Source organism: Volvox carteri (assembly GCF_000143455.1).
Source record: "Volvox carteri f. nagariensis unplaced genomic scaffold VOLCAscaffold_45, whole genome shotgun sequence".
Taxonomy (NCBI): domain Eukaryota; kingdom Viridiplantae; phylum Chlorophyta; class Chlorophyceae; order Chlamydomonadales; family Volvocaceae; genus Volvox; species Volvox carteri.
Window position 1 is genome coordinate 712,440 of NW_003307588.1, and position 10,953 is coordinate 723,392.

The 10,953-nt window shown below is 55.2% G+C and overlaps 2 protein-coding genes across 2 annotated transcripts in view; both read right to left on the reverse strand.

Moving 5' to 3' along the window:
- Positions 1–7,820, reverse strand: part of vop5 (volvoxopsin-5, sensory rhodopsin with histidine kinase domain) — a gene marked incomplete at both ends in the record, with an annotated part of 14,077 nt that extends 6,257 nt beyond the window's left edge. The window contains 15 exons of the mRNA XM_002954752.1: positions 103–147; positions 253–413; positions 885–1,257; positions 1,579–1,719; positions 2,251–2,412; positions 2,942–3,100; positions 3,246–3,335; positions 3,549–3,699; positions 4,554–4,750; positions 5,844–5,910; positions 6,177–6,246; positions 6,838–6,919; positions 7,011–7,304; positions 7,428–7,518; positions 7,669–7,820. Of these exons, the coding sequence (XP_002954798.1) occupies positions 103–147; positions 253–413; positions 885–1,257; positions 1,579–1,719; positions 2,251–2,412; positions 2,942–3,100; positions 3,246–3,335; positions 3,549–3,699; positions 4,554–4,750; positions 5,844–5,910; positions 6,177–6,246; positions 6,838–6,919; positions 7,011–7,304; positions 7,428–7,518; positions 7,669–7,820 (2,235 nt within the window). The remainder of the gene's footprint in view (positions 1–102; positions 148–252; positions 414–884; positions 1,258–1,578; positions 1,720–2,250; positions 2,413–2,941; positions 3,101–3,245; positions 3,336–3,548; positions 3,700–4,553; positions 4,751–5,843; positions 5,911–6,176; positions 6,247–6,837; positions 6,920–7,010; positions 7,305–7,427; positions 7,519–7,668) is intronic.
- A 2,230-nt stretch (positions 7,821–10,050) lies between these two features.
- VOLCADRAFT_44760 (uncharacterized protein) lies at positions 10,051–10,908 on the reverse strand (the record flags this gene model as incomplete). The annotated part of the gene is made up of 2 exons (XM_002954753.1): positions 10,051–10,622; positions 10,689–10,908. Coding segments are annotated over 2 exons (792 nt in total), but the record flags the coding sequence as incomplete, so codon positions are not given.
- Positions 10,909–10,953: the final 45 nt, after the last annotated feature.

Genomic DNA, 10,953 nt, shown 5'->3' on the forward strand with positions numbered 1-10,953 from the left:
CCTCCCCCTTTCCCCCCTCCCCCTCCCCCCTTTCCCCCCTCCCCCTTTCCCCCCTTTCCCCCCTCCCCCTTTCCCCCCTTTCCCCTTTCCCCCCTCACGCACCTTCATCAGCGCGGCCGCGTCGTTGAGACTCATAGGGCCGCTAACCTGCAGCAGGGTTATCGTCCAGAATTCGTTGGGGTTCGCGGTTGGGTAGTTGGTAGTTAGGGGAGACGGTTAGAGGCTATCATTACATACATAATACATACTCACCTGAGGCCCCGCCGTCACACTCCTGCCAGCCGCCGGCGCACCCCCGCCGCCAGGTCCCCCGGTCTCCCGGCTCACTCGGCGAACCACCCCCGCTCCGGAACCGGGTACCCCAGTAGCAGCAGTGGCAGCTGCAGCGGCGTCAGAGCCGCCCGGGATACCGCCTGGGGGCGAATGAAACCGGGCGGGGGAGGTGGGGGAAGGGGTAGGGGTAGGGGGCGGGGTAGTGGCAAACACGAAGAGGGTTTTTTCCCGTCGTGTGTGCGCGTGTGTTCTTGCGTGTGGGCGCCCAACCGCCCGTTGGCAGTTTGGTTTAGTTAGTTTACCGTTGTCATGAGAATCATCATGTAACGCGACACAGGTTACGTAAGCAAGCAATTGAAATAGGGCTTCGTCAGGTAGGTAGGTAGGGCGAGTGGAGACCCTTATCGGCATCATGTGCCGTACAAAACGGGCATAACTTAAATCAGATTCTGAGTTTACAGAAGAGAACTTGTTTTTTCTTTATCGTTACTCTCTGAAAACGTTTTTAGGAATGTATGTCAGCGTCAACTGCCAAGGGCAATTTATGAAATAGAGTACGGCACAACCGTGCTGTACATGTAAAAACAATGTACGACGCAAGCAAAACACACCTGCGCCTCCCGCCGGGCCGCCATGGCCCTCACCCGACTGCGGCGAAGCCGAAGGCGCCGCCGCCGCCGCTGCTGCGGCACGAGCCGCCCCGCCTGGTTGCCCGTGCGCCCCGGCGTTCTGGCCCCCGGGAGCCAGTGAGCTCTTCCCGGCCTCCGACGGTGTCTTCTTGGCGCCCAACATCTTGTCCGTGAAGGAGCCGCGGCGCGAGGGGGCGCGGCGCGGCGGGCCGTGTCCGTGTCCCCCCCCGCCCCCGGGTGCTGCGGCGGTGCCGCGGATGGCTGCCAACTGAGAGTGCTCTGCAGGGCCAGCCACAGCCTCAGTCGGCGTCCCCTGTGGCTGCCCCTCGTTTGGGTGCTCCGCGCTCGAGTGGATCTGTAGAGGGGGTGTGGAGGGGTGTGTGAGTGGCGGGGGTATGGAGGTGGGTATGTGGAGGGATGGGGAAAACGAGCCCGACAAACACACACACGCGTGTGTGTTTCGTCTCTCCGTTGCAGTCCAGGCATATCCGTTACTACAACCATCTAGGGTCCTGCCGCTGCACCTCGGGGATAGAGGACAGCAAGCTGAGGAGAGAAGAGGAAAGAGGTGGAGAGAGAGAGAGAATGACAGAGGAAGACACACACACACACACACATACGTACATACGTATATATCTACACACAAATACATATAAACACATACATACAGACGTACCTTGAGGGTGAAGAAGAATGTGGTACCCTGACCCTCCTTGGATTTGACGCTGATACGGCCCCCGTGCGCCTCCACCAGCTGCTTCACGAGGTTCAAACCCAGGCCCGTACCGCCGTACTTGCGGGTTACGGACATATCCACCTGCGAGGGGGGGAGCCGGGGCCGGGGCCGGTGTGTGTGTGTGTGTGTGTGTGGTACCGGTGGGTGACGGTGAAGGTGGAGATGGTGCAGAGAGTCCGTGGGGGGGAGCGTAAGAGTGCTCTGAGCGTGGGCGCCATGCACCTAGAGAACCCGGGGGGGGGGTAACCAGGTCATAACTCAACAGCCCGAAATGATTTGCATATCAACATGCAAATATTCCCATTTCGGACATGTGCGACTTTGTTTCATCTGTTTTGGAGTTGACTAGCCTAACTAGGCTCCCATGGGTTTGACTGGATGCCTGTGGGCCCGATGTTCGCGGGAGAGCCACATGCACTGGAAGAGCTATCAGAGCGCCGCCCGGAGGCCAGTATCAGGTCCGGATCGATATGTATCACACATACAGACAGACAGACAGATAGACACAGACAACACGCAACCCCCTCCAACGACACACCATCCAAAGAAACATGAACGCCGTACGGCGACCGTACAACGGTACCCGCAGGGGGCCCCACACACACAGCCCACCTGCTCAAAGGCCAGGAAGATCTGGTCAAACTTGTCCTCGGGTATGCCAATACCCGTATCCGACACCGCCACCTCCACCTCGTCATCTTTGACGCTGGCGGCGATGGAGATGAAGCCGTTGTGGGTGAACTTGCAACTGTTCCCGATCAGGTTGTGGAACACCTGACACACGTGTGTGTGGTGAGGACGATGATGATGATGATGATGGTGATAATGGCAGGGCGGACCGGGGATAGTGTGGGGCTTGGAAAGGACAGGCGGATAGACAGACAGACAGATAGACAGGTAGACAGGAAGAGCAAAGCGCGTGAAGGTAGAGGCACGGTGTGACCGGCGAGGACGGGGACTTGCATCAAACTGCACGAGAGTAAGCAGCTGCAACTAACTTCGAGGTTCCGGTTGGTGGTTGGTGGTTGATGCCCCCACCAGGATAGGGTGGAGAACGACGAACCACGAACGCGTGAAGCTGCTTGCCAAGGATGGGAGGGGTGATGGGAGATTTCGGCGGGGGGAGGTCAGGAGTGTCTGGACGAGCGTCCTGATGATCGCTGATGGCTAATGGTAGCCAAAGGGGGGCGTCGGAGGCGTCCGGGCGCCATGACCTGGCACTCCTACCCCTCCACTCCCCATCACCTACTCCCCCTTTTCACCTACTCCCCATTTTCACCTAACCCCCCTCACCCCCTCTCACCTGGATGATACGACCCGTATCGCCAAGCACGAAGGGCACATTCTCCCTCAGGTCGTTCACCAATTTGACGCCCCTCTTGGCCAGAGGCTGACACAGGTCGATCACGTCGTCCACCACGCGCTTCAGGTTCACCTTCTCATGCTTGATCGTCAGCTTGCCCTGTGTGGCCGTGTATGTATGTCAGTATGTATGTCAGTATGTATGTATGTGTGTCGGGGGGATATTCAAAAACACGTTCCCGGGACAGCAATTCCCTTGACCGAGCCAGTCAGCCCTCCCTCCCTCCCCCCCTATCCCGCCCCACCTTGCGCATGGATGCCGCATCCAGGATGTCGTTAATGAGATTCAGCAGCCGGGCTCCGCTCGTCTTGATGGTGGTGATGGTCTTCAGAGCCTGTGTGTATGCGGTCCCCACCACCAGGCACCAGGTCGTGCGCCGCCAGGACAGACCACATCAGACAACCAAGCGCGGCGGGACACATGTAAAGAGTTGTGGAGGCAAAGTGCGGCAAGTCCTAACACACATAATATGTATAACATCACACGACACACATAATATGTATAATATATCACACGACAGCAGCACACCCATATCCCGCCGCCGCACCTGGTCGTTGATCTCCCCGCAGGACCCCACCAACAGCGCGTCCGACAGCCCGATGATGCCGTTGAGGGGGGTGCGCAGCTCGTGGCTCATGGAGGACATGAACCGCTCCTTCTGCTCCACGAGGTCCTTGAGCTCCTGAATGACCTGAATCCTGTGAGGGCGGGGAGGGGGAGGGAGGGAGGGGAGGGGGGGTAAGGGGAGGGGGGAAAAGGGTAGGGGGAAAAAGGGAAGGGGAGGGGGGGTAAGGGGAGGGGGGAAAAGGGTAGGGGAGGGGGGGTAAGGGGAGGGGGGAAAAGGGTAGGGGAGGGGGGGTAAGGGGAGGGGGGAAAAGGGTAGGGGAGGGGGGGTAAGGGGAGGGGGGAAAAGGGTAGGGGAGGGGGGGTAAGGGGAGGAATCTTATGCAATGAAACCACAAATGAGCTGCCGGGTCCGGTGTGAAGTAGGGGAGTGAGGGAGGGGAGGGGAGACAGCTGCGGGGGACAAGAGGGAGGGGAAGAAGAAAGCTTGAAAGTTGCCTCCCATGACTTCACATGCAGCCTGCTGTGTCCTCTAACAAACTGAGCTGTGCCGTCCTTCCCACCGCATATACCCCAACTATGGTTAACTTAAGAGTTGACGACTACACACTAACTCGACAGTTGAACAATTATAAAAAGTTATTGCTTATCGCTTTCCCCCCTTCTTTCCCCCCTCTCACGCCGACATTTTGGACTGCTCCCCAGCACCGCTTTCTTAGCCAGTTGTTTCTGTGCTGCTTTCTTAGAACATCATCGACATCATCAACACCGACATCACCATCATCAACACCATCACCGATAATTTACAGATCAACGCCGATAATGATTAATTGTTCACACACACACGCACACACACACACACACGGTACGTGCGTATGTGTTTCGCTGGACCTCCGGTGGCCCCTATGGCCCCTATGGCTCTCCCCCCAACACACACACATACACATACATACATACATACATACATACATACATACAACACACATACCTGTTCCCTTCCTCCACGATACGCATGGCGATGAGACGGCGCTGCTCAATGGTGAGGAAGTTGCCGTGTAACAGCGAGGAGCTGAACATGACCTTGCCCAGGAAGTCGCACGCGCACCACATCCACTCCTCCGTATGCACGTCCACCAATCCGAGTTTGACGATGATCCATATGCCGGGGAAAGTGAACCACAGGCCCTGGGGGGGAAAGGTGTTTGTTTGCGGGATGCGTATGTGTGCGTGTGTGTGTGTGTGTGAGAGAGAGAGAGAGAGAGGGAGGCCGCGCGTGCGCGCGAAAGAAGGCGGGGGTGAGGGAGAGCGAGAGGGAGACAAGGCAGGCAGTCCTGGTAGTTTGCAGGGTGATGGCCAACATGTTCTTCTCCCCCTTGTTGTCCCTCCATCGCTGCTCCCATCCCTCGACCCTATAAGCCCCCTCACTCCTTAACTCCCTTCGAGCCATTACTGAGGAGCTCTACACGAGATAAAACGTATTGAGGAGCTCTACAAACCTCAGATTCAAACTCAGATGAGAGAATTTTTTTATCTTAACCGAACGCAGCGTTACAATCTACGCAGTAATTTACATCCGAGTTATAGTTACTCCAGCTTTCAGTCCATGACGTAGCAGTGCTACGCGGAAGGTCATCCGCCGCAAAGCTGCGGAACAGACGACAGTGCTGTGCGCGTTTTGGCTGTCTCTGCGAGGAGCCGTTGGTTAAGTGGGCTTTCGTTTTCATCGCTTTGTAACGTGGCCATCTCTTCGTTATGGCGCTTGGAGCCTGGAGCCATCTAAACTAATTGAACCAGGCTGCCTGTCCGCTGATGCTCCGGAAGCTTTCTGTCCATGTGTACAACATCGTCACTTTTTCAGCGCACGCCGCGTAAAAGCTAATGCTTTGTATCCTGTCCTCCTTTGGAGGCGGCTTTACCCCTCTTATTATTATTAACCTGGAGTCTCTTCCACACTGCACCGACCGACTATCCCTTATGAGGCTGGAGCGCCATGACGATGTTGATGATATACATGTACCTACATCACAAACTTAATCATCGATGCTGTCGCTCGTGTCATCGTAGTGCCGTACATGCGTTTGACTGCGGAAAGTCAACGCCTCGAACCCCTCAAACCTTTAAGAATTTTTTTGCTTGCGCTTTTTACTTTGTGTATATATTCCTTTTATGATAAGTTTCCTGATTTTTGAATTTCCCAGCAGTTAGCTGAAATCCTTTAAGAAACAAAGGAATGGTTGCTCTCTCTCTCTCTTTTTCTCTCTGCCGCTGTACTACCCACCACAGCAAACAGCCGCAGAACCTCAAGACTAACTCGGCTGCTGTCGTGTCTGGCTTCAGCTATAGACCTGCGAGGAGGAAGTAGGGGTAGCAAAAAAGGGGCTGAAGAACAAGCTTTAGCCGTTACGGCTTTTCCGCCGTACGATCAGCTGCTTCGACAGCAAACTATCATCAACAGCAGCGGTCTCCGCAATTGCATCAAGAAGCGGCGGCAGCGGCGAACGCTAGAGGAATACTGGAGGATAAACACGACATAAGGAGATACATCATGATCATAAAATCATGATCATAAAATCATTAGCAGATAGAATGCAGCGGCAAAGGTGGCACTTACGCATGGAACATGGTCCACATGCTGTAGACGACGTAGGAGAAGAAAACCCACGCGACGAGGTAGAGCAGGACTGCAGAGAGGCGCCGGAGCAAGGCGACGTGCGGAGGAGAGCAGGAAGATGGGAAGGGACCGACGATGGCGGATAGCGGCGGCGTTGATATAAGTTTGGAGCACGCGCTGACTACTAAGGTGCGACTCCAAAACAGCGTCCGCATACAGCTTAGGAATAACATCAGCGAAATGCTCACAGCGCTTTACGTATCAAATGCGCTAGGAGCGCTGTGAGTATTAATATATTTGAGTCTAGGTGCACGGGCTGATGTACGGCACGATGTACTCTGGGTTGACATCAGGATTCGGAGCTGACCCGCGGGTTAAGGCGCCAGTTGTATTCGGACAGCAGGGAGCCTGGTGTTGAGGAGGAAACCCAGCGTTCCCCACAAACGCCCAGAGAGGTAATGATGGAAAACCTAGCTCAGCACTTTAATGGCAGAGCCTTATCAATCAATTCGAGTCATCCCGTTCGCCGTGTAAGCGCAGCACCAGCGGAAATTATGGAAACTAGTACATCAGCATCTTTGCAGACTTCCGAGTGTTGCTGCGATTTTACCAAAAAGTGCAGTTTCGGATATGGTTAATACTACATCATACAAATCCTTACTGGAGAGATATTTGTTGAACGCCAGGAAGGCCAGAATACCGAAGGAGATCATCAACACGTCGGCCAACATTACCGAGTACACCTGTTTCGTACGGATAGCAAGTTGGGTACAGCGTTACATCGACCGATTTTTCCAGCGTGCAAGGACCCAAGTATAAATGTTCAGCACAGACCTTGATGCGGCTGAAGTCCGAAATGATGCTGAGGAGGTAAACCATTGCTGGTGTGGTGAGCAACCACATAACCGTGCGCAGCAGCTGGAAACCCTGGCCCCATGAGTCGCGCACGATCGGAGAGTAACCGCGCCATGACAGATAGTCGTTGAAACCGGCAAGGAAGTTGATGTAGCAGGCGAGCAGGGCCAGCTGGAATTTGGCGCTCTCACGTTCGAAGAGGAGAGTTATAAAGTTGAGACCAAAGGCTGTCGAAAAGGCTACCATCGGCCAGGTGTAACAGTTAGGATCAGTCTGCAGAGAAACGATATAAAATTTGACATTGACGCGTACTTGCTTGCAAAGTATGCCATAACAGCCGCCTCGTCAAGAAACTGCGAGACAGCATCAATCTTTCGACGTAAGTTGACCGCGCACCTTTGAATGAAACTCTGCAGTAAGCTCAGGATCTCCAATGCCGCTCGTGCAAAGCAGGTAGGCGGATAAGAGGAACATGAGCACGCCAAACCTGTGTTCAGACGTGATGGTTTCAGACCATTCGGCACAACAAGCGGTTCTTGCTGCCCGAGAGGTCTGCTGCATTCTAGCAAGTGAAGCCTGCAGAGAGGCCACAACAGCACCCCTAAAACGCTGGGTCGCGGGCTGGAAATTTACGTACCCGGCAATGGCCACCGAGAACGACACGCGTGCGCGCCTCTCCACGGCTTTTTGGAATGCCTGTGCATCCGTATCTCGTTGGTTGGTCTCAATGGCATCGATTCTGTCCTGTAAATGAGCCGGAAGGGTCGAGGCCTTTCCGCCCCCACCCATTCTTGCTCCTTGCTTCACGAAACCCGGTACTAAGGCATATGCGTGAGAATACTTAGTGTATTATAACAGTCGTGGTTTGCATCCTCAGTGTGTTAACCATTGTCCTGACAGGCTCGCTGAACGACATGGACGATACAACCTTCCATTGCCTTCTTCACCAGCCAACAACTGGTAGCTTTTTGCCTACTCTGCATTCAGTGTATCACTTTGTGGAAAATGATGTCGTGCACCTTGTTGCGCCCAACACGGCCTTGCAAGCTAGGCACAAAATGTGCGCGCCCAGGGCACGCGAACATGCGCATCATCCGGGCTCAGGTAATCTATACCTGTTTCTGTGCATCGCAAGCTTCGCAGCGAAGTAGCTTAATCTCACAATCGACACTGCTTGCGACCCAGACCTCTGGCAGCGCGGAGGCTACCTCAGCTCCAGCCGCTGACGTTTGCAGCACATGTGGAGTTGATCGGAGCAAGATGCCTGGAGGGTAAGTCTAGCGCCTTGCCGAACCTGCATCACGCTGGTGTATGTGGTGATGGTGGGCGCTGGAGTCATCTTCCAGCTCACAGGCTCAGCGCCGGCTGCATGCTCCATCCTTAGGTGTGACGGCCAAGGGCGAGTCATCGGCGGCATGGGCGCGCTTCCTGGGTTCGGCTGGTGGCCGATTAAGGCATACAAGCCGTGTCCAGCTCTGAACGAGGCTGGGTTGGAGTACACAAGGTAGGTTTGTGCGATTTCGCCCGGCATCCACCTGGATGCCAGAACCCAATCTACCGTCGTTTAAGAGTCCCTCCTCCAAGATATCGCAGAATTCCTGCCCAGTTCCGTCCCCTCAACCTTTTCCCCTAGAGCGGTTCTTCACGGATAGCAACGAGAGAAGAAAAGGAAGGTGGATAGCTTTCGCACTATTGCCTGCCAGCAGGCATGCCCCAGCCCCATGTCCTCTCCTTCCGCGGCTAGATTCCATATCCATGGCCTTGCGCAGCACCTTGCCCCCTTGCTGCAGCCTTCAGTGATTTTTCGCGCACCTCATGTTTGGTGGCTCCGCCTTCTCATGCAGCATGGATCCGTTGGTTGTTGGAGCTGGTCCTATGGGGATGTCGTACAGCCCACGGAGGCTTCATGCATCGTCCGTGTTGGGCTTTTTTCTTTAGTCCTGAGCGCTCAGTACTGAGAGGTTGCATACGTTGGCGATTCACGTGCATTGCAGTGCCATTGCCCTTCACGGCTTTACACCCTCGGAGAGCCTCGCATACACCCCTGTCATCCCCGGAAGCGGAAACTTCACAACCGTCTAGCCCTCGCCATCATCTACATGCCTAGTGCATCCTTGCAAGGCCACGTACGGGGTGCTCGTCCTCACGCTTTTGGCGCCCATGACCCTCCCCTTCACCTTTTTGATTTCGTTTGCAGGAAGGGCCAGATGACCAATGACGTACTCTTTGGTAGGTTTATTGTTTGCTTGCGCGACCTGATCTACCGGAATCTCTGAACTGATGTGTGTTGCGTGTCTTTAAGTGGCCAGAGCCAGTGTGTACTGCGGTTGGCCAGTTATTACCTGACCACATATGCTGGGCCGGGCAGAGGCCCACAGCTAGCCGCTTAAGTGGTGTGATAGACCTCCAAGGCGATCGGCTGTGGGAACTCTAGTGACGGCTGGGGAGCACTCGTGTGACTTATTGGCGTTGATGCTGCACTGCACTGCATGGCCCTGCAGGTGGCGTGAGCTTGGGGCCGCAAGGAGCACAAAGCTTGGAGGAGATGAAGAAGACCGCGGATAAAGGAATCAAAATTAACTAGGAGTAGGACAGCAGCAGCACTGTGTGTGTGTTGCTGATCGCAAACCTGCGCTTTGCTGCAATTTTCCCGTTAGCACAAAGCGTGGCGGCGGAAATTTTTTTGGTTACACACAATCGAGTGGAGGATGCTTTCTTTGTGCCCTGCATCTGAGCTTCTAATGGCCTATCTTTCAGTTCATGGCCTCTGTTAGTTCGTTAAGAGGTGGCATGAATGTTGCATGGTTGCCGTCGTGGCGATACCTTGGACGGGCTAATCCGTTTTTCCTTGACCCTCGCGCTTGGAAAGGCCTGAGAGGGGGACCTCTACCTCCAGAGCCAAGCATTATAACATGGTGGTGGGTTTGTTCCCGTGTGACATGCAATACACGAGCTTCGCAAACGGTTCCATCCTGCATCCTCAGGTGCTTTTGCGCTTCAGATTGCACACAGCTGCGACGTCTGCATGCAACCAGCTGTAGAACAACGGCGTGAGCACCACCGTGGCGACGTGCCAGGCCGCGTGTGCGTCTAGGAGCCCGCCGATGGGTGGAAAATCGAGAACCTCCAGCAGCATGCTGAGATGGACCAGCAGCATAAACACGTACATCTTGTAGCGGGCTGGGTGCCGTGTCCAAGCATTCCATCCGAGCCATAGGGCCGCAGTCACGATGCCTGCTATGACACACACGCGCATGTTCCAGCCGTAGTCAAACTTGACGTACAACATGTAGTACAGGTGTGCGGCCAATCCGGCAGTGATGGCTGCGGTGGCAGCGGCAGCGAAATGGTGCCACCGGCGCATTGAGCCCCATAGAATCCGAGCCACAGCCGCGAACAGTCCGAACGCAACCAAACAAATGGCGCTGATGTAGTCCAGGCGTTCTGTTAGTCGCGTGTCACGGGAATGGAAGACAGCGCTCCAAAACCAGGCATTCATGTGAAGGCAGCCGTAGGCAGTCCACATCCAGAGGAAAGGGTACAGAGATCTGCTGCACGACGAGCCCGTTGCAGGTACTTCCGCCAGCGGCACTTCCGCAGCGCGGACGAATGGTCCCGTTGGATCCCGTGGGCAGGATAATTGGCGCACTTCGGCACGGAGGCGGCTGAGGCATATCGCATGTGCAATGAGGTTTGCAAGGGAAGCAAGCACGGAGGCTAGCTCCTGCATTCCGAGCACACGGAGGAAGGGCCACTTTCCGTAGTACTTCTCAATGGGGCCCTTTCCTCCCGTGGACTTCCAGGCCTCAACCGCCCGCATGCAGTGGTATGTACAGTCGTCCTCGCACTTCCAGCGGAAGACGCGTAGGGATAAAGGCACTGTCTGCGCCGTCTCTTTCAGGCCGCCTGCTGTATTGGCCAT